The sequence below is a fragment of the Atta colombica genome, unplaced genomic scaffold (assembly GCF_001594045.1).
Source record: "Atta colombica isolate Treedump-2 unplaced genomic scaffold, Acol1.0 scaffold89, whole genome shotgun sequence".
NCBI lineage: Eukaryota > Metazoa > Arthropoda > Insecta > Hymenoptera > Formicidae > Atta > Atta colombica.
The window spans coordinates 1,011,673-1,035,939 of NW_017259582.1; the positions used below are offsets into that span (position 1 = coordinate 1,011,673).

General features: G+C 31.8%; 1 protein-coding gene across 2 annotated transcripts in view; it reads left to right on the top strand.

Moving 5' to 3' along the window:
- The window catches only part of LOC108693260, a 170,671-nt gene that overhangs the window by 94,285 nt on the left and 52,119 nt on the right, over positions 1-24,267 (top strand). For both annotated transcript variants that reach the window (XM_018202117.1, XM_018202118.1), the window contains exons 4-7: positions 7,614-7,861; positions 15,177-15,357; positions 19,371-19,512; positions 20,785-21,718. In XM_018202117.1, coding sequence (XP_018057606.1) covers positions 7,614-7,861; positions 15,177-15,357; positions 19,371-19,512; positions 20,785-21,718 — 1,505 coding nt within the window. The remainder of the gene's footprint in view (positions 1-7,613; positions 7,862-15,176; positions 15,358-19,370; positions 19,513-20,784; positions 21,719-24,267) is intronic.

Here is a 24,267-nt window from a genome sequence, read left to right on the forward strand (position 1 = left end):
TGTGTGTGTGTGTGTGTGTGTGTGTGTGTGTGTGTGTGTGTGTGTGTGTGCCGCAGCTCGATATTGTTGGACATAGCCCGTATATCTGGGTCAGCGACGACGGCTATAATATCCTACACCGTGCGTCATGCGCATAAATCCACACACACTACATTGCCGCGTGCAAACGACTTCACGATCGTGACCTCATGTATGTATACTTCTTACTGATACACCTAGTCATGTCCAGAGCACACGGCGCGAATAATGAAATCTCGATTAATCCGTTACCGTCAGATTCTCATTTCAATGGTTCTGGCTCGTCCAACGATGTCGGCTGACCAAGCTCTCGATTTGAGCTTTCGTTTTGTGTCGGATTAATACCGTAAAGCGCGCCTGCATCCGCGATACAATTGATGTTTCCCGATTTAACTCCTCGATTCGAATATTTGAAGTAATTGGTTTGAATATCTCAAACTAATGAAAGATTTATTCTCTTTTATTACTGAAAACTTTCGATGGAGATACGCGTTTGTCGTTAATACACCGCGGAAAAGTCATTTGCTTTCACCTTCCATCGCGTTGTCGTGATGAAAAAACATCTTGGCATTCAATGAGTTCAGTATTCAACAGCAAAATCATCCTGATTCGTCATATTGAAAATTAGAAATTGTTTTTCCATTCGCGAGATATTTCCGGAACTTTCGCTCGCAAAATCAGCGAAACCAAAAATGCTTCGCTTTCCAATTCTATAATATTATAAATCATTATGTCGAAATTCGAGATAATATAGTGTTCTATTATATATACTTAACAGACTCGTTAATAAAATAAAGCGTAATTAACATTTTTTATATTTTGTCATAAATATACAGAGATCAAGTTGTCACTACATTCGATTTTCAATATCATAATTTGTTATTTATTAAAAATTTATCAAAAATCTTAAATTAATTTCTACTTCTGAAAATTGCATGAATTTTGTAAATTAATTTCTAGTTAATAGAAAATATTTCACTATTTATTAAAGAATAAATTTTTTTGCCGTTAGTGATAAATGTTTAATCTTGAAAAAGAAGTATTTATTTAAAGTTTATATTTTTTTTATATTATTCTTTTATGTTTAAATACATCGATATTAGTAATCTTATCTTCATTAAAATGAAAATATAAGGAGAGTTTAATTATTAATCTCAAATATTTTAAGATTTTTATATAATTTAATTTTCTTTTAAACAGTAGAAAATGGAATATAATTTAATATAATGAATTAGGTGATTTATTCTAAGTGAAGAACGTGTTGACAAACAGAAAATGTACATTCACAAGAGTATTTTAAATAAAATCACATAGATTATTTTAAGTAAGGATCGTTGTTCAAAATCAAAATATTGATACATTTATTGATGGGTCTGTATGTACATATATTGTATATCCAATATTATTACCAATATTAAGCAATAATAATTATAATTATAGTAAAACATATTTAATATATTATAATTATAGTAATATTGTAGTTACAGATACAAAAATTTTTCTCATCTTGTACACTTTATTACGTGGGTCGTTTGATAAGTTTGGTAAATTTCCATGAAATGGTGCTACAATCCATTTGATGACGCGACATCTTGAAAGATCCACTCTTCGAACCCCTTCAGGCCAAATTTCAGCCAGAAAAGACGCATAGTTCACGTTTGGTAGTCATTTGAAGCGAGATTGGCGCGCAAAAAAGTGCTCTTCCATCAAGACAACGCGCCGTCCCACAAGTTGACCGTTGCAATGACAAAACTACAAAATTATAACACGGTTAAGCAGTTTTGAGATTGGAATTATATTCAGTATTAAAAATCTATGTAAATAATTATTATTTTAATTGTGAGATCGGAATATTCAGTATTAAAAATCTACGTGAATGGTTCTTATTTTCTTTGTTGAGTTTGAAAAAAAATTGCTTTTGTTTAATTGTATTCTATTAGAACTTGAGTCTCTATTCATGCATAGTTTTTCTGCATTTCTTTCAACAAATAAAAGTGAAAGCACTCGTTCCAGTTAATATTATTATAAATGTCTTTTAAGAAAAGGAGTAAAATTAAAAGATTGTGATAGTGTTTTTGTTCGATTCTTATAATAAGAGTTACTCTTCCAGTTACTTTACCAATGAGATCCACAAGATGCACTTATCTCAGCCGCGATCAAATGCAAATTCGGTAAGCTGCTTGTTTCGCGTGCTTACGGAGCAAGAAGAGAGAGAGAAGCGGAATTAGTCGTGCAAGACTAACTAGCCAGAGGATAGACGGAAGAAGGTGCGCCGGATTATGCGAATTAATTCCGAAAGTGCAAACTCTTTCAGCTTCTTATCCCGGAGATCGACTTAACGAAACCCTCCTGCTTTGGTTTTCCTTGCATACATAATAGATACTATGACCTTATTATTCCAGACGCGGAATTCACTTTCGGCAAACAGCAACCAAGAATTTCTTTGAGACAGAATTTCTGTCAGCTGAAACAAAACAGGACTGTCAGATTTAATGCCCCAAAAAATTCTTGACTGCGCGAGATGTTCTTTAACGCGCTAACTTGATACATCCAATTATAGTTCTCAGTGTAAATTTTTATGCGTACTATTACAGGCGACAATTATATTGTATGTATTTTAATTTTTGTTACGCCAAATAGAGAGAATATATCATCGGTCAAAGGTTTGAAATTGTTAATTTGAAAATGTTATATGAAATAAAATTAAATTTGTGAATTATAACTTATACTTATATTACATAATTTGTAACGACGCGCCCCGAATCATCGCATCGTTCCCGGCGAACAGTACAGTTTACAATATGTTTGGGGATTGTGTGACCACGCTTCAATAATCTACGTAATCATCTACGAGCTTAAATTGCTACAGTATAAATAGAGGAACAGTCTATTATATTCGTAAGTGTGTTAGCTGACTTCACCAAGTCTGTTCCGAAATAAGCTCGATGTTGATGAAATCTCAAGAGGGATGCTTATCGGATAATTAGCAAAATAAATTGATGCTGACAAAAGAGATGCAGACAAAAGAGATGACAATCGAGATTTTACAGTGAATGTCATTTTAATTATTCTAAGATTCATATTATTTCACTAAAATAATTTAAGTAATGTATAATTGATTATGAAATAATTTGATGCAATGATCTTTTGATAGGTTTTTTATCTAGCTCATCGGATATTTGACTCCTTGATCATTGTATTTGTTTCATATAAGTATTGTTTCATATAAGTAAGCTATTCTAACTAAATTTTGATTAAGACATCATATTTTTTTAATGAAAAAGTAAGAAAGTTTTAGTCATATATCGACAAAATAAATGATTATTTATTTCTCTCGATGCAATATCGATGATGGCGATGATGGCGATGAAAATACATTGTCTGAGTTTATGAAATTAATTCGACTAATATTGACGATCTCGTCCTCATCGTGAACAGCGGAGCGTTATTTTTCTACGCTGAGAAGATTAAAAACATATGGTTATGGAAATAATTTGGCCATATTATTAGATGTACAACTTAATTTTCGGCTTTTTTAACGAAAATATTTATTTACAATTTACATAAAAAGGAATAATCTTTCAATCTTTTAATCTTCTTCTGACAAGAATTTGCTTCTAAATCTTTAATTTTAATTTTTCATCTTCAATTTTGTTTGATTGTCCAGAGCATTCTTTATCTTGGAGATTGAAATTATCATCCCGAAACTTTTGAAACCACTTTTTATACATATTATAAGATACAGCATTTACCTAAGGCCGCAAATCATTTTCTTAGCCTCATCAGCATTTTTCTTCAATTTAAATGCGAAAAGGAGGCCTTAAATGCTGCTTTTTGAACAACATTGCTTTCACTGCTGTGTTTTGAGATTGTATCACAGCTGTCACTATTATATCTCGTTTCAAAACTGAAGGATTTAGGAAAGGACGCTTTAAATCGATACGGTGAAAAGACTATACGGTAAAAAAATAATTTTAATTTGAATAACTGCTGTAATCGATTAAGTGTAGGGGCCAAAAATTAAATTGTACACTTGATATATCCGTACGGATTTGAAGGACATTGGCGATAATCTAGATAAATTGGTGTATGAATTTGTAAGAAAATTGGTGTATGAATTTGTAAGAAAAAGTAATGGAGAGTTTCGACATTTGCAATTATTTAAGTTATAGATAATTAAAAAAGTAGTAAAAAAAATTAACATAAAATATTTCATAATTTCACAGACTATCCTCCTCCCTATAATTGGCAACGATATGTACGAACAAGACAAGTCATTAAGTAAGTCTATATTATAGGTGCATATGATATCATAATGTCATTCGTTGTTTACGAGCAGAGATATTTGCATAAGCCCTTCGTCTTAGCTTCGTTAAATCAGTATAAATTGATTGAGTTAATGAACCATTGCTGAGTCATCGAACTTTCAGGATCTCATCGTTGAGAACAGGCTCAACGAGACGAGATATCTTGCGAAATATGGAGACTTGCGGAGAGTGTTCTAACTAATATAATAGACAGTTAACTAACACGAGAGTTAGCTAGCACCAAGGCCGTGTCGCGACTGGATTTCCAGTGACGAAGTTGATTTTGATTAACGAAGAGTGCTACACATCGATGTCGCCATACGTAAACAACGCTAATTACTGAAAAATTTTCCGCTCTTTCCCAACGAACTGTGATAATGTCCACAAGCAGAGTCTCAGGGAGAACGGCGAACGACAGAGCATCGTAATTGACGCTCCCGACAATGAAGCCGGCAAACACGGCGATTGATTAATTTAATCTCCCGGATTAACGTCAGAAACATGAAACTCACTTTCGGGGATTCATCCTTCTAATGATTTTTATGCGCTCTGATTGGACGGGTGTTCATAGTTGACACAGCTTCTGGCTCAGAATTGCTCACGTATTGAAAGGAGGCTGTGAACAATAGTGACACAATTCCGTTGCTATTGCTTTGACTAAAAGGGTGAATACGTTCGATAGACCATGTTGTCCATGTTAATGTGGAGTTTTCTCAATGCGATTTCTTATGCTAAATGAAATTGTACAGGGGACGTATATCCAAACATATGTAAAAAATCATGTCTTTGGTGAATATTAAGCTATTAGTCAACTATAGCTCGTATAAAAGAGAATTGTTTAAAATTTAATTTAATAAAAAATATTGTGATAAATATAATCACAAAATATAAATATTTTAAATAATAAAATCGGAAAGTGTCGTCAAATTAACTAAAACTATGAAAAGTCCGACATGTATTACTTTCGCATAGCAATTACTCAAATATAACTGATAGTATAAAGAACTCCGCACTAATTATATGGAATATTGGATCTCGATAAAATGAGTTACGTATGATGGAGCTTATAATCTCGTGAACAAAAAGATGTCATAGACATGAGATTCAATAATTAGATAATTTCTGAGTTATGGTGTATATGATACATACTTAATGTGGAGTTTTCAACACTGAAATGTCTCATTCAATTTCATTATTTTTTAATTAATTTGGAAAAGAATAATGTTCATATAAAAAGTAATTATTTTAACGTCAAGAATATTAGAAATATTAAGATAATCATTTTTTATATCGATTTTTATACTATTCTCTTTCAAATGAATTGGAAAGGATTAAATAATAGGATTAAATAAGATTTCAAAGGATTTTCAAAATATATTAAACTTTGCTTATTCAAATTGTTGAAACAATTAAAAAACATGAAAGCCAACATTGGTTTTTTTGGCGCAAATAATTTTCCATCGTTATATTGTGTCGTTAATTTACATGTGTATTTAATTTACAAACGTTTCGACTTCTGTCTTGAATTAAAAAATTGTTTAAACATTGTTTTAATTAAATTAATGACATATTGAGTAGAAGCAATAACGATGTACAGAAATAATTAAAAATAACTCAAGTGTGAGTGTAATTTGATGTTATGAATTTAATAGTATGTAACGTTCGTAGTAACTCCGTTAAGACTTACGCAATATATTGTGTAACTAATATTTTTAATTATAAGAACCATCGACGGCGCTATTTTGGCTCTGCTAACTAATTAAAAAATTTTTATAACTTTTTATAACTTCTGTAAATTTTTGTACTGTTTAATATTTTCTCTAATATTTTATTACTTGAAAAATTTCATTTACAAAAAAATTAATCAATTTATTTACATTTAAATAATTTATTTTTATTTTTACCTCGAACTATCGAAGTCATCAATTTGGCATTTATAACTAAACAAACGGACATGTTCCTTTCGCTTTTAATAAATTGTTATCTAGATAAAAAAAACATATATATTCTCATATGCACATTTGCACTCAGAGAATGAAACAGTTCTTTGACAAAAATCAGTTTTTCGAAATCCGTTTCTTTGAAACGAATAATCATGAAAACTATAAAAAAATGGGAAAAACTTTTTCAATAAAAGTTGAGTAGTTTTAAGAATACTTTGTAATAGTAATAATTCAAAAATTGTTTTAATTTTTTTCAAAATAAATAATTGTTTATTAAACAAAGATTTTTTATCATTATTGTAAAATATTCTTAAAACCATTCAATTTTTGAAAATATGTTTTTCATGTCTTATTTCATATTCGCTTCAAAAGTAATCGATTATTTATCTACCATAGCAATGAAAAAGAGTAATACGCATGAATAGTGAAATTATGCACAAAACTATTGTTAAATTGCAATAAAAAATTAAGTAAAATTTTATTTTGCTAGTTATAAAAAATACCAAAAATATGTTAATAAGATCTTACATATAAATAATGCAAATAATATATGGTAATAATAACGCTTTATTAATCGCAAACATAAAAATAGGTGCCAAATTGGTCTAGGAGAATACTCAGTTCTAATGTTACAATTTTTATACGGAAAAATTTCTAAAATGTAATTGTAAATAAAAGATGCATATAAATTGTAAAATATATATATATAAAATTAAAAAAAAATGTTTAAATATGAACTTTTTTGTGCTCGTAATGAAAAAATGTATTTTATAATGAAAGTCGAGGAGATGGGCACTCTAGGGTACTGCCCTGTATTTGCTGTTTTAATAAAAGTACGCGTTTGTTTCGTGACGTGTGCATTTCAGGATTAATATGACCCACATTCTTTTTTTAATTAAACTGTGATTTTTTAATTGCTCCCATAAGATAGTTTGCATCACCATTGTAAAATTATCTTGATGCTTATCGGTTATCGTTTACGAAAGTGAAGTTCGTGTAGGTATTGGCTATAATAAAATAAAAGAGGGAGCAGATGACGTAATAACTTTGCCCACGATAGCGATGATTTACGTCAAAAGAAGTAAAAATATAAAAAGAAAGTAGAATTATAATTCCTTAAATTTAACAAAAAAAATTATGCAAAGCTTCTATGCAAGTTTTGGATGTGTTTTGGATGTTACGTTCTATTTATATTCTACTGCATACTCATCAAAAAGACAAGTGACAATTATTATTTGTTTCTCTTACAAAAGTGAAACTTTTCCTCCTTTTGGAGTTGAAATAATCCGCACTGTTTACAGAGCGGTTATAATCTCTATAGAATCAAACATTACGTTTGTTCCAGAGGTGACGATGTACAACGATCGATCGAGCTGTTGGACAAGGTGCTCTCAGAGTACGACGAGCACGACGCAGAGAGCGAAGGTGACGGCGGTGGCAACGGTAGTGGTGGTGGTGGTGGCGGCAGCAGCAGCGGCAGCGGCGGTGGTGGTGGCTGCGTCGGGAACAGAAGCGGCGGAGGCATCGGGGATTGCGGCAGCAGCACGGAACCAAGCATTGGCCTCACGCCCGATGACGAGAGCCCGTCCTTAGGTATCCTTTTTCCCGTTATCGTCTTTCCCCATTTCTTATTTCCTAGCGAAACTACCGTTCTCTCCCCTATTTGCCGAACGCAATTAACTAACATTCGCACGAAAGATGCCACTTGGATTGCTCTTGACGTTTATTATTAATCTTTTTGCCTTTCTTTTTACCTAAAAGATATTGGTAAACCGAGAAAAGATGGTTATTTTCTTGCTTTGAAATATGCACTGATACGAGTTGAGAGAGAGAGAGAGAGAGAGAGAGAGAGAGAGAGAGAGAAATGATAATATGACAAATTAAATTAATGAGCAATTTAAATTGTGATATTATTACTTTAGTTTCGGTTTAGAGCTGTGTTTTAAGACCGACAAATAATCGGCGCACAATTTGCTTGAACTAAAAGTTGTATAAATTCACAAGAAATATTATTAGACACGAAGAATCGCCTTGGCTAAATATAGCACTTTTCATTCATATAAGTTTAATCTCATAATCGATTGATTGTCACTTAATATTGTTAATACATTTTCTCAAATTAAATGTTTATCTCCGTTATTTTATTTAACGACATATTGAGTAGGAATAGTGGCGATAAAAATAATTAAAAATAACTTAAATTGAATATAATTTGGCATTATGAATTTAACAGTGTATATTACATAGTTGAAAAATGTGTATTAAATTTAACACATTTTTTAATCCCAAACGGTCCATTCAAATTTTTTATGTTAATTTAACACAAAATATTAGGTGTACAACTTTGCTTCCGCCGTTTTCCTATAGATGGCTTTAGCGGTAAGTGGTGGTCGAAATAAATAGATCATAGACATCATACAATAAACTTGGGCATCTGTCAACATAATTCCATAGAAACATTAGTCGATTTGTGTCTGCATCATAAAGTTATTCTCGATTGAAAATGTCAGTTTACGAGCCAAATTCTCGTCATTTGCGGGAGGTTTTAATTTTTTGCTTCAATATGAAGAAATCTGCGGCTGAGGCTCATCGAATGCTCTCAAATACTTATGGTGAAGCCGCTATTAGTGAAAGAACGTGTCGTGAGTGATTTCAAGAACGATGATTTTGACGTCCAAGGTCATGCTCTGTATTTGGTGGGACTAGCTCGGCGTAGTGTATTATGAACTGTTAAAACCGACTGAAACAATCACAGGCGATCGGTATCGAACCCAATTGATGCGTTTGAGCCGAGCATTGAAAGACAAACGGCCGCAATACAACGAGAGACACGATAAAGTGATTTTGCAGCATGACAATGCTCGACCCCATGTTGCGAAAGTGGTCAAGACATACTTGGAAACGTTGAAATGGGAAGTCCTACCCCACCCGCCATATTCTCCAGACGTTGCTCCTTCTGATTATCACTTGTTTCGATCAATGGCACACGGCCTGTCTGACCAGCACTTCCGGTCTTATGAAGAAGTAAAAAATTGGATCGATTCGTGGATAGCCTCAAAAGATGACCAGTTTTTTCGACGCGGGATTCGTACGCTACCCGAAAGATGGGAGAAAGTAGTGGCCAGTGATGGACAATACTTTGAATCATAAATGTATAACCAGTTTTTTACAATAAAGTCTCGAATTTCGGAAAAAAAACGGCAGAAGCAAAGTTGTACACCTAATAAATGTTAGCAAATAATAAATATTATGTAAAAAAAATTAACGCACAAGTAACACTGATTTAATTTGTAAAAATCTTGCATATACATTTAATATGACAAACCAGTTGAGCTTTGATATTTATGGCACCACTCTTGTACATTTATTTAAATATTCTTGCATGTTCGTATCTTTGGATACAAGGCATGTCGCACGGTTTCGGAATTCTGTGATACTGCTAATCACAGAAATTCTGGAGGTTTGAGGCTATCACGTATCTAAATTTTAACAGAAAATAGATTGTAAAAGTCGTAGTTCTAATTAATTCATTATCCTACTTGACATAAACCTTTCAAAATAATTTTAAATTATAAGAGATAATGTAAAATGACAATAACAAATATATAGATTTTAAATAAATTCAAGTTCACATTGTATAAATTTTTAGATTTATTTTAAAGATGTCAGAGGATTTGCTGATTGTCGCAGTGTTGTGATCCATTGTTAATGCCATTATTCCTGTTGAACCTTGCCGTTTCACTTCATTAGAACGAAAAGCGCAGCAAAATATAAGATATTGAGCTGCAATTTTTTTTTAAGATCTAATGAAATTAATTATAACAGTAATTATGTATCTGCACAGTACATGAGAAATTAATTCCTGATATTAGGAGTAAACGAAATTAGATAAACGCAAATTATAAATCCAGAGTGTATGGCATAAGGGAAAATCTACAAAAAAACTTCTAAATATGAATACATAGCTTGCAGCTACATATAGCTTTATTAAAAATGCGTATCCATGACAGAATGCGGTGACAGAAGTGCATGCTTAATCCGTAAATATTGGAAAACATTTCTTAAATACGAAAAAAACATAGATATATGTGGGGCACGAGTGAGATCGAACTCAGAATCACAAATCACTCTTCACTCCTTTGAGTTCCTTTGGAGAACTCTCTTTTATAAACTCTGTTGAGAGAAAAAGGGAAGTAAAAGGGGAGAAGAGGCACTTCCTTAACTTATTAGAAAAGCAATCTTCCATATTTTACTTACATTATAGTCTATATTCTTGTTTAAATTATTTGAATATTTCTGTATTTTTAATTCTTAGAGCCTCTTCCTATTCCTCCTCCTCGGAAAATATATGATATCATTGTAGTTATAGTAGACATTTTATCAAATAGTATTTGATGTCCTGTTTGAATACTCTGTTATTCTGACAATGTTGATAATTGTGTGATATATTTCAGTCTAATATCCCGTTGATGTTCCTCCATGAGCACATTAACCCTTCTCCCGGTTTCATCGATGTATATTTTCCTGCAAAATATTTTGTACACTTTTGCGGAACTGAGTGACAGTTTTTGATCTTTAGAATTTATCAAGATTTGTTCAATCTTCCTTGAGGACTTGAAAATGATTCGGATGTTTATTCAGCTCTTTGCTGATTGTTCTGAAGACTCAAAAGTTAAAAGGTTTCTTTGTCAAAAATTTGATGTGGATGAGATAATTTAAATATGATTCATGTCGAATATTCTCTTCATCGATCTGCCTTATACAGAAACATCTTTCTCATAAAAGTAAAAAAACATGTTTTTTGCGCAACTTTTAGAATTCGTTTTTTCCACGTAATTCTGCGTAACGCCGAACGAATATTTTCGACAAAATTGGCCAATATCTGATGGAAAGGAAATCAATATCTCAATTTCTCGGGTACACACACTAGCAAACTGACATACTTGACGGCGAGAATTAGTTTGTTTTTTTTTTTTTTTTTTTTTTCGGATATTCGTCACGAAACAGATAGAACGTCACGAATCAGAGAAATACCGTGAATTGCGAACTAGCCGAAAAAAATTTCATCTGGCTCATACTTTACATGTTTTGCACTTATTTCGTACAGATTTTTTACGTACATCATTTTTTACACAAACTTTTACATTACTCGCGGAATGTTAGTTAGAGATTGCATACCACTTAAATTATTTTTTATTGTTTTTCTCAGTTGATATTGGTTTGTATGTAAACTAATATTGAAAATTGTAATTTGGTGTTTTAGTACTTATTACTATACATGCTTTTACTAATAATAAATTAATTTATTATACATTATATATAACATGCGCGCGCTCTAAATCACACGACATTCTTTTTTTTTTTTTTTTTTTTAGGTCCGAACCTATATCCGTGAAAACGGTACACACAATAACATACTCACACCCATACATCTCATTTATTCGTTTAGGAAAAAATGTTAATTTTTGAAGATTGACAGGAACAATAAGCCAACTCATTTATACCTCATTTGTAGTGCAACTACATATGTGCACTTTATCAGACTCCACCATATACTGTCTCATAGAAGAAATATTTGGTTATGAAACTTGTTTTGGTTTATATTTTCCAAAGCTACGAAGTTTATTAAAGAACCAAATTGCAATTTTATTCTTACAAACGTTAATAAATAAAATAATATGCTCCTTATTTACGGTGCAAATATATGTATTCATGCTGATATTTTATCTCCTACAAATAATATTACCTCATAAAACCTTTTTGGCTTCTTATATTAAGTAGAATGTTTATATATTAAATAGAATGCTTAATTCCAATTCTCAAATTATCAAATGCATTTATCAAAATCAATGTTAAAATTTCTACCCTTTAATCAAATTATGATTTAACCAATATTTAAGCTCAATAAATATTATAAGGAAAATTTTTTCTAAAATAAATTAGATCGTTATCAAATACTCTCCCTAATAGAATTTTTATTTGTCATATTTATTCTCTCGTATCTCGGTCCTGCTAATTAAAGTTCGCACGTGATCTTGTCCCGGATTAAAATGATTCAGTTTTTCGTCCCAAGATAGGACCGATGATTGTACGACTCTTTGAAAGCGAAGTCATAGCGTTCTTCCAAAACGTTGATCCATATTTCGGAATTAAGTGCTTCATTCCTTTTCACGCGGATGCATGCGAAACAAAGCATCTGTTCGAATTCTTTCTATATTTTTTCTTTCTTATTCATTTGATCTCTAAACCAATCCAACATATAATCGGAGTTTGACGGACGTAACATTTATTTTTGTCTATTAGACTCATTTCCTATAGTAAATTTTCTATAGTAAATTTCAAACAGTATATACATTGCACGTAATATTACAGTAATATTACAATATTGTTACAATATATATATATTAGAAATATTACATACTATAATATAATATTAAAGAAATATTAATATATATTATACATTGATAAATAATTAAACATTAAAATATTACAATAATATTGTGGCAATATAACATCTTAAATATCAGAATGACATTTATATGATTATAACAATCATAAATAGCATAATAGTAAATAGAGAAGTTTCATAGAAATGATAATGCTGAATGACATTAAAATCGTTCTAAGATGCTTCTATGTGCATCGAATTGTCAAATTGCTAGTCAATTTAATTTGTGATATTACTGCGGTATTTTCAATGGAGTTTGCATTTCAAAATCATTTTGATGCGCAATTTAAAGGACTACGTATATAGTATATAAATTCACATTTATACAAGCATCCGACTAGACTGTTAAAAAACATTTATCTCGTATTGTTTGTACATATATAAAGACAGATTGAAAAAATCAATAAATAATTTATAAAATCATTTAAAATGTGTATTTAAAAACGCTTTTGGCACAGTTGAAACCAATTTTTTTTAATTTAATTATTAATAAAATTAAATAAAGTAGACACTCTGGAAGATCAAATAAGATTTTTATACGAGAAGTACGTATAAATAGCTTGTAGAAAACGCATTTTATGAGAAAGACGAGAAGAAAGGATAGGGAGGAAAAGATTATTGTCGAATGCAGCCCCGATTTATCGGATAGTGGATCGTCGGACATAGTCTTTGACTTAGCTGACGTTTTCCTCCGTTCTGAGATATATATTTTCCCTTATTTCCATCGAAATACTCCTACGTACAACATAAACCTGCCGATTTGGCGGCCTGCCATTCAATTCGCGGAAAATCGGCATGAAAGCATGTACACCCTCGCTCTCGAGAGGAGAGAAAGAGATGAGAGTCAGATTCTCTCGTACAGAAATCATCGGCATTTTATCGACAGCACTCATTCTCGCCAGTGCACCTGCGAATGATTAACTGGCGATTATTTACTCTCGTACATTCAGAGGAGAACATAGTGATAATCAATAAAGATACACGAGCTTTATATAAAAAAAAAGCTTTATATAAAGATACACAGCTTTATATAAAAACTTTATAAAATTAATAGTTTATAGTTAACTAATATGTACATAGTTAAATAAACTATGTTATATATAGTTAACTATAAAATAGTTTATTGAACTATATATATATGTACTTACACTGTTAGAAATGTTCTTAAATTTTATTAACTTTTAAGTTACACAATTTGAATTTAATTTCGTGACATTACATTAAATTTATTAACTAAAAAGTATATTTGTATTCATGTACATAAAATTTAATGTATTCTTCATGAAAATTTATGAAATTTAATGTACACGTTTATTTTATTTAAGTAACTACTGTAACTTAATTTTCAGTTAAATCATTCATTACTTTTAATTTCGTTCATCATCACGAGCTTCATTTAAAGGAAGCTCATGTTTACATTTCTAGCAGTGTATATAATATAATAGTTAAATAAACTATTTCATAATTGACTATAAAATAATTTATTCAACTATATGTGCGCGCGCGCACGCACGCACGCACGCACGCACACACATACACACACACACACACACACACACACACACACACATTATTTCTAGATATAAAACTTGTCTAAATAATTGTGTTCTTTCTTTATAATTGCTACTATTATTTTTCCTGATTATGAGAATGAAAAAATTAATATTATAGTATCCACGATAATATTTCACTGCGAAAGTAATATACAAAATCATTCATTAAATAATATATAATTTTTAATACTGATATAATAATCGTATGTGATCATGAATGGTTGAGTATATATTCATGATCATATACTTTTACGTATGGATTTGTATGGAATCATATATGAACGTGTTATGCGACAATGCATGATCATACATGATCACATATGATCAAATATGATCATGCATAATCGAGTGTATAATCGTATAAAATCATGCATGATAGTATACAGTTATATCTAAATTAGTATAATGACCACGTATAATCGTATATAGAATCGTACATGATCATGTCAAGTCAAAACTCACACATGATCATATATGACCATGTATGACCATTTTTCCCGGATAATTATAGTTACAAATATAAAAAATTTTTCTTTTATAAGTCAGAAGTGTGTTACGAGGAAAAATGACTAAAAAATCGATTTCTATTACTTCGCTTTTCTCGAATTGCTTTTAGTAGTTTGAAATATCAGTGCTTGCAATGTTTTATCGTGGCAGCGTATTTCTAGGATCATGAAAGACTGAACATCGATGGAGGTAATGCGATTTCTGTTCAATTTCGGAAATTGTTTGAAAAGCAGTCGTAAAAGACGTTGCTTTTAAAATACATCGGAATTGCGGTGAATTAAATTGTTTTTGTCCTGGAAAGACTCGCGAGGATATCCCTTCTTTCCCTGCGCACTTTCACTCCTTATTCTGTATCGCTCTCGGAAAATTTGTCATCAAATTGAAAAATGTATGTCAGCAGGACACCAATCTGAGGACGACGGTTACATGAGCATGAATGGTCGGAAAGCAAAAATGGCGCTACTAGCATTACGTCCGGTTCCGGATTGTCCAGAGCCTCAGGATCCAGCAGGTGTTTCGACGCAGGAATTTCCACCACCCCCGGAAGAAGCTGAACGTATTATTTCGACTTTTCTGCCGATGTAAGTATAGGGTAAAACGGGATAATTTGGATAGGTTAACAGAAAATTTGAAATTGTATAAAAGATTGAGATCGTATAGTGTATTCAATCAAACATACAAAACAAATTATATTAGGTGGAGGAAAAAGTTCGTGGCGTTTTTCCCATTACATCTAACGGAAAAACGTCACAAACTTTCTCCTATACCTAATATTACATCAATAGTATATATTTTATATGATTAATTGAATATATACGTATGTAATTTTAATTTTTGATATAATTTCAAAATTTCTGTTAACCTATTCTTCAAATTATTCCGCTTTATCTTAAGACACGCATCGATCATCAATAATCATTTATGTATTTCCTTTTTCAGATTGTCATCTATCAATACAATTATGTGTTTACAATTATGTGTTTCGACTTTTAATTTATCGGAATGTATAATATTATTAATTTACGAAAATGTTAGGATATTATAAAAAATACAATGACTAAAATATTATTTTACACATATATAAACTAAGAATTTAATAATGGTTTTATTATACATATGGTAACTTTGGTATTTACGCCGCACAGAGATTTACCGCAAAAATAAAAAAGATAAAAGGAGTGAGAGCTCATTTGCATGCAACCACTCTTATATGCCTTTATATTATTAGTATGTGTTATGATTTCAGTTTTTTACTGTTAATATTAATAAAATTACTGTCAATTGAATCGATTTGTCAATGTAATAAGTAGCGCAATCATAACCCATAAACATAAAATAATTACCATAGAGATTGCAAAAAATTATTTGATGATAAATATAGAGGAATGGTATATAGAATAGGATATAATGAAATTCTTCTAGTTCTTATATATTTTGTTTAGCTTAACGTCTTATATTCCATCTGTTTGGGACTGGGATCTGTTATGATTTTTAGTGGGCGAAATTTATGCCAAAATCATATGAAGTACGTACATTGGATTCAGTGTATTAAGTGCAATAAATATAATACAAAATAAACATACATTACATAAAATGTGTACCTCATAACATTTCTAATATGATATGTAAAAGATGATTATCCTTTATTATTAAACGCATTTCATTAAATTATTGTGTCATATTACATCTTATTTCTAAACATTATTTGTAAATTTTTTATTATATATGTATATATTATCTATGATTAGCTATATATTCCACTCCTATGAGATATACAGCAAAAAGGAAAGTATATTAAAAAAATTTTTTTTAAATAAAAAAATAAGTATTTTGGATTTCTAATATTTTTTTCCATTATACAATAGTAGACAATACTAAATATAGACAATAATAAAGTTTTTACTGGTATAGTTCATTTAACATAATAAGTAATATTTGTTAAATTAAGTTTTAGTAGATACCGGAGCTAATTATTTTTTAATTGCATATCAATTTGATATTTTTCATTCGTTTTATTTTAAAACTATAATATTTTATACAGGATGCGTCAGCAAAATCCGGACAAAGTTTAAATTCAATTTCCCGTTATATTTAACTTTAGTAATATGTGTTTGTTGACGTTTGAAGACACGTGTGTTTTTTATTATCTGATTTTTCATTATCTGATTAACTTGTGATTAAGCTTAACTTGATTTTTCATCCAATGGACTTCATTCATGATATCATCACAATAACATTGAATAAAACAATAGGTTAAATTTAATCACAAATTAATCAGATAATGAAAAACCAAGTCTAAAGCTCAGTTTCATAACTCACAGTTAACACTTAATCGAGGTTCAACTTATTTCTCATCTTTTTCCAATTTTAGCATTATAAAGAGATGAATAAGAGTTAATTGATTGAGAGTTAACCATGAGTTGTGAAATGCTATGCTTAAACATGCATCTCGAAATGACCGCGTTAGTGAGATCGAATACTATATAATCGAAGAGTGATACATATTGAAGGTCTTCGCGCTGGAAGATCGCCGACTTAAGTTTTTTTGATACCCGAGATCGACTATGTATAGCATCGCAAAAATATGTGATCTCGGAAAAGTCCGAGGAGGAATCTGTTAATCCGACGAGAAAAATTCATTCGAAGGAGAAGACAGCAAAGACAATTGTTTAAAGAGTATAAGAGTTTATTTAGGAAGATCCAGAAACGTCGCTTAAAAAATTGGCGATCATCTTGAAGATGAATGAGGCCACCATGCGTCGGATCGCTTACGAGGATTTGAGATACATGTGTATCTCGATCAAGGTACAATAGATACTCTCTGAGGCTGCGAAGATCAATGTAGACATGTTTTGTTCCAAGAAATTCTGGCTTCTCAATAATTCAGATTTAAACCCTCTAAACTATTACGTGTGTAGCATTATCGAAAATTACTAAAGGTAACCTTTAAGGTAACCTTTAAAGGTAACCCTACATGGTCAATAATATTGAACCAATAATACTGACAGTACGTGCATTAATATTTTTAGTATTTTTACAATCTTAAACGATCAGTATGTATATGACAATATATTTCATTTTAGTTTCACGTACCTAATTTATTGTACTGACATACTTGTGACAATATATGGATCCCAATAAAGATACTGAGAATAAAGATACAATATCCGATACTGAAGGTATCTGCAATCAAAATCCAGATTATCAGTATTCTACGTCAATCCATCAATAACTATACACAATCAGTAATGTTTGTCAGTATTTGTTAATACTGATAATATTAGTGTTAGATCACCTTTAATTAATCCTGGCACCTCAATGTTGCATCCCTCCAAGTTGTTTGGCAACTGCCTCATTGAGGCAGCATTCGCAGATTTGGACCGAGAACAATTAAAAAGAAGCATGCTTTAGGCAGAGAATCAAAGTGATTAAAGTAAAAGGAAATTACATTGAATAACAAAACTCAGGAAGAATTTCTTAAATGATATATTAAAGCTTTTTTGTAAGTTTAAGTTTTTGACTAATAAACAATTGTTATAATAAACTGTTTGTTTTGTTCGAATTTTGCTGACACATCCTGTATATTGTCGCAAAATTATAACTTTTTTCTCTACAATTATCATCTCTATTGACAATTAAATTTAGACGATAACATTAAAATCATAGTTTTAAATAAAAATTCAGTATATTGAGTTTTAACATACATGTGTGTGTGTGTGTGTGTGTGTGTGTGCGTGTGTGTGTGCGCGCGCGTGCGTGCGTGCGTGCGTGCGTGCGTGCGTGCGTGCGTGCGTGTGCGTGCGTGCGTGCGTGCGTGTGCGTGCGTGCGCGCGCGCGCGCGTGTGTGTGTGTGTGTGTGTGTGTGCATATATATATATGTATATATGTATGCTATTAACTAATAAATCATAAAGTTAGTACTATATTATCAATTTCTTACTTTTAGGCCCGATTGCATCAATGTTACTTTACTTTTGAACGAGATTTAAAATCCTTCTCTTCTCTCTCTTTATTGACTTTAAAATAAAAAAAGAGAGAATATTAAGCTTCACTTAAAGTCAAACCAACATTATAATCGGGCTTAAGAGTAAGAAATTGATAATATAATACTAATTTTATTAATCTCATCACTTAAATTTTAATAAGTCACGCAAACTTTTGTAAGACCAGCTGTCTTTAATAGTATCTCGATATTAAGTAATATTTTAAGATGTAAATATTGCTCTGTGATTAGCTATGACACTTACGACTATATTTAAGACAGCCTTAAATATAATTTAATTATTAATTTTTCTTTTATGCTATTTTATGAGTTTGTGCAGTATTTTTTTATTTATATATGTGAAAATATTTTATTAACGTTTCAACATTTAATAAACTAATTAAATTCACCGTGATATTTCATGATTTTCATCATATTACATGTTAAAAGTATTTGAAAATATTTATCATTGTCTACTATTATTATACACATATCCGTTTTAAATCGTGAAGGCAGTAAAATGAGAGGAAAGCTGACGCGACACTATAAATTTATCTAGATTATTCAATATAATCTTTATCCCCTTTCATCTCTGCTTCATTTGTTGATCAGGGTTTCGTCAGGAAACTCGTCAAAGAAGAACGTAAGCCAGACCTCAGAGCGACAAAGTAATGCCGGCAGCCGACAGCAGTGGATAGTGGCCGTGGAGGATAGCATGCGTCATGGGAACGCGGTTACCACACAGACCACTCTTGTGAGTATCTTTTCGCTTTCTCTATTTTTCCGTTTTCCCTCTTTAATGTTTAATTACCGATAACTCGATTTGCTTATGACAAATCGAAATATACGTAAGTCTGTAAACCAGATTGGCACCTGGGAGATCATAATCTTGCGACTTTCTCGTAGATGTTTGTCGTAATGATACCGGTTTATGAATTGATCGCGTAAAATCGAAACTATCGCTATTTGATAAGCCCGATTCAAGCGAGGCATCGATCTATTAAAGACTTCCGGATGATTCCGATTAGAGAATTGAAACATTTTCTGCATTTGTACTTTTCAAGAAGATACACAATAATAAACGATTTATTAGGACTGTATAAACATCACGAATTAAATTGACTAACAATTTAACAATTTGATACATTTTCGTATTTTAAACTATCTTAATAATGCTAAATGATTATTAAAATCTGTAAATATATAATTAATTCTTATTGCGAAAAATATTACCTCGGTCGGGAGTTGAACCCGAATCTCTTGTATTCCGTGCAAGTATCTAAGTCTTTAGACTACCAAGGCCTGAGTAAAAAAACTGTCAAAACAATATTTACTTTCAATTTTTATTTATTTATTTTTATCTTATCAAATCAATTTTGGAGATTCTTTTTTCAAGAAATCATTTTTTTAAAGCATGAGTGAAAAATATCATAACGCCGCGTTTTTTGTTCCATCCTGTATCATTTTTCTAAATATAAGAAATAGATTCTGTTGTTCCTATTTTTTGAAGGTGCTATACATACTAAGTCTATTATATATACATTCATAACAGACGTTTAATGGATATCCATGATAAATTTATAAAAAGACGTCTGTTATGAATATAATAGGGATCCTTATTAGAAATCTATCTGACTTCTCCATCATATGGATATTGCATGAAGCTGTGAAGGTTTAATGGATGTATTTCGCTTGGGTTTCTTTTTTATATTATTTTACATTTTATTAATTATTTATTATTTAAAAAATAATAACTAAAAATTCCTATATAAAAGATATTAAAAAATGATCTCCTTTTACTTTTTTAAATTGGAGAATTTCCTTAATTTTCAATATATTTAACTTAAACGAAATCTTACTTAAAAAACTTGATTACGATAATAATTAGTACCAAATATAATATAAAATGTTAGAATATAAAAAAAATAAACAAATAAAAATTTTTTTACTCCAAATTACTCGCAATCAAATTTTCTAATACAATTTTCGGCCTATTGTAATTTGATAATTTGATAAATTTTGATAGCCGAAAACCCGTCACCAGCGGCCGTATGGTTGGGAGAATGGGACCGTAGAGTCGTTGCGGTTGACTCAACTGCCCAGTCCGCCCAATAAATTCGCCAGTCTGCCGTACGATGTTAAGGTGTCCTTCAACTGGATCCCACCACGAACGAATCCGAGCGCGGTGGAAAAGCATCGGGAAGTACGTCGTCGTTCCTCAGAGGAGTGTCTGGAGGACGAAGGTGGCAGTCATCAGAGCAGTTCCGATCGCGTCAGTTACTATTTGAGGAAACATCACCGCCAGCAGAATGAGATCATGAAGTCGAGCAGCGTGGAGGACCGTCTGCTGATGAATAGGTCGGACAAGGAGTCGATGCGACGCACTCGCAACGATTCAGATTCGAGCGAAGGCCGGTTTTCGAGAAACTCTGAGTCTGAGAGTCGGTCCTCGATAGCACGCTCCAGCTCCGTCAGCGTCGAACGGTTCTCTATGCGCGCCAACTGCGATTCGTCAGACTTTTCACGCGCCAACTCCACATCGAATGAGCGCTTCCACTCGGACTTCTCGATCGCGGTGGCAAGCGCAAGTTCGAATGATCATGTATCCGTGCCGACCTCCGAACCGTTTTCCATACGCAATCTCGATTTTGTTTCGTTTGCGTTGCCGCACATGGACTCGAGCGAACGTTTTTCCGCGCCTACATCCGAGGAGCGCTATTCCGACTTGTTCTCTACACGTAATTCCGATTTCTCCGCACGAAATTCGGCCGATTTTAGAACGCAATCGGAAGAGGAGCGCTTTTCCGATGACTCCTTGGAGGAATTATTGCCACCACCGCCACCTATTAGCAAGAGACACTCTATTGCGTGGGAGGTTTCTTTGGAGGACGATCCTCTGTACGCGCCCGGCAGTACCAAGGTTGTCGGTAGAAGACGACGAAAAAGTAGCGATGTATCAAGTAAGTAGTGTCTTTTGGTTTATTTTACAGAAAAGAATAATAGAATAACAAATTTTTCGTAGCAATGAAAGGATTTATTTATCACATTCGTTAATTCTTTGCTTTATGACTTAATTTATGATCGTTCCTTAATTGCCATATTCTTGTGTTGCAAAATTCGCAATCCATTCTTCGAAATTTTATTTGTATTATTATCAAAATTTTCATTAATTTATTATGAATTATCTAGATTATCAATTATGATTCTATTAAAATTCCATTTCTATTTTTATTCTTATTTTATATATTTTATTATATAGTTTTTATATAGTTTTTATATAGTTTTTATTTCAATTAATTAAATCATATTTTCGTTGGCATTATATACTCATTTTATTATTAATAAATAGTTTTTTATTTCAAATAATAAATAATAAATATTATAATTCGACTTAATGATTAATATCAATTCAATAAATAAAAAGAGATTATGAGCCAAAGCAAATTATTATTATATTTTTATGAAAAATATTTTTATTATAAACAAATATTTTGACTTTTTAGGAGATCCTTTTCATTATTAAATAAAGGACTTTACTTCACAGAAATCTAGTGCATGGCTTATAAAGGCATTAATTCATTGATCGATTCAAACATAATAAAGTCAATTTTAAACTAAAATATATATTTTGAAAATATATATTTTTATTATAATTAGATGTTATTATTGCTTATTAACAATAAATTACGTTGATTACAATAATTTGCTCGAAAAAATATTCATTGAAGAGGCTTTTATTACTATATTAGATAAAGGGTCTTTCAATAAAGACGCTCGATTTTTAAATGTAAATAAAACAAGTTGTGTGTGAGATATTCACTCAATTTTTTTTTATTTGAAAAAATATTTTATGGCATTAAGTATGGAATATAACGTTCTCAAATGTCCGCCGCGGCTTCGCTTGGTGACACATATTCGGACGGTTCAATTTTCGATGATTTTCTCGCATAAATCTGGCTGAATTTGCTGGATGGCATTTGTTATGTTGACTTTGAGAGCATCGATTGTTTGCGGTTTATTCGTATAGACCTGCGATTTATATAGCCCCAAAGGAAGAAGTCTATAGGCGTTAAATCGCCCGATCTCGATAGCTAGCCGCCAGTTCACGTCGCGCGAGATAATCATCAAATCGCTCGTGCAGAATGTCCATCGTGGCATGCGATGTGTGGCACGTAGCGCCATCCTGTTGGAACCACATGTTATCGGTATCCATATCATCCATTTTAGGCCACAAGAAGTTGCTTATCATCGAGCTGTAGCTCGCCATTGATAACGCTTCGTTTTGGAAGAAGTACGGACCAATGATTCCGCCAGACCAACATCCGCACCAAACAGTGACTTTCTCGGAATGCATTTGGAGCTGGTGTATCTCGCGTGGATTAATATCGTCCCAAATTCGACAATTTTGCTTGTTCACATATCCATTCATCTAAAAATGGGCTTCATCGCTAAAGATGATTTGTTTGGCGAAATTTAGGTTTCAACTGCTTCAAAACCCAATCAGCGAACACACGGCGTTGTCTATGGTCGTTTACCTTAAATTCCTGGGTCAGTTGAATTTTATAGGGATGCAGTCCCTAAGTCCCGACGCAAAATTCGCCAAGTTGAAGTCATAGAAAGGCCAAGTTCTTGTGAACGACGAGAAATTAACCGCCTCGAGTTTTCCCGTATACTCTCACGCACAACAGCGATGTTTTCAACAGACCTTGCGTTTCGGCGTACTGGTGTTGATTGATTATTTATCGAATCGGTTGACTCGAATTTGGCCACCAAACGTCGAAGTTGACTCGGCAGGACAGTTGTGGCGAGGATAAAAATCATGTAATGCGCGGAACGTTTCTCGAACGGAGCACTGATTTTGATAATAAAATTTTATGATTTGCACACGTTGCTTAACAATGACCTTCCATGGTGATTTGCCATACACTACTAAACAATTTACAATAAATTTGACAGACGTCACTTTAACAACATGGCTATTATGATCTAACAAATTTCGAGCGTCTCTATTGAAAGACCCTATACATTAACTTCCTGTCCATACAATATAAGTTTTTTATTGTTGAATTGAAGCATTTGATTTGAGTGATGTCAAAATCACAAAGCGATGTATTTTAGAACTTGTAAAAGAATTTTTTTTATTCATAAAAACGTATTATAGTCCAGTTAAATACAACTTTTAAAAGCATTGTAGAAGGTCTCGAGAAAATTCAACTAGATCTTGTTCTAAGTGAACGGACCTACAATTGAAAGGGGGGAAAGTCCATTTGAACGCAGACAGAATCCTGTTTAAATTAAGATTTTTTAGAATCCTGTTAAAATTAACCTTGAACTCAAAATTTAGTCATTTTCATATTAATCGGGTCATATTTTTTAAAGCATATATCATAGAGATAAATAAATTGTGGGCATTGTATTCAGCGATCAAAAAAACATACATTATCATATAAAACCTAGATTAAGCATTTTCGCATCAAGTCGAACATATATATATATATATATATATACT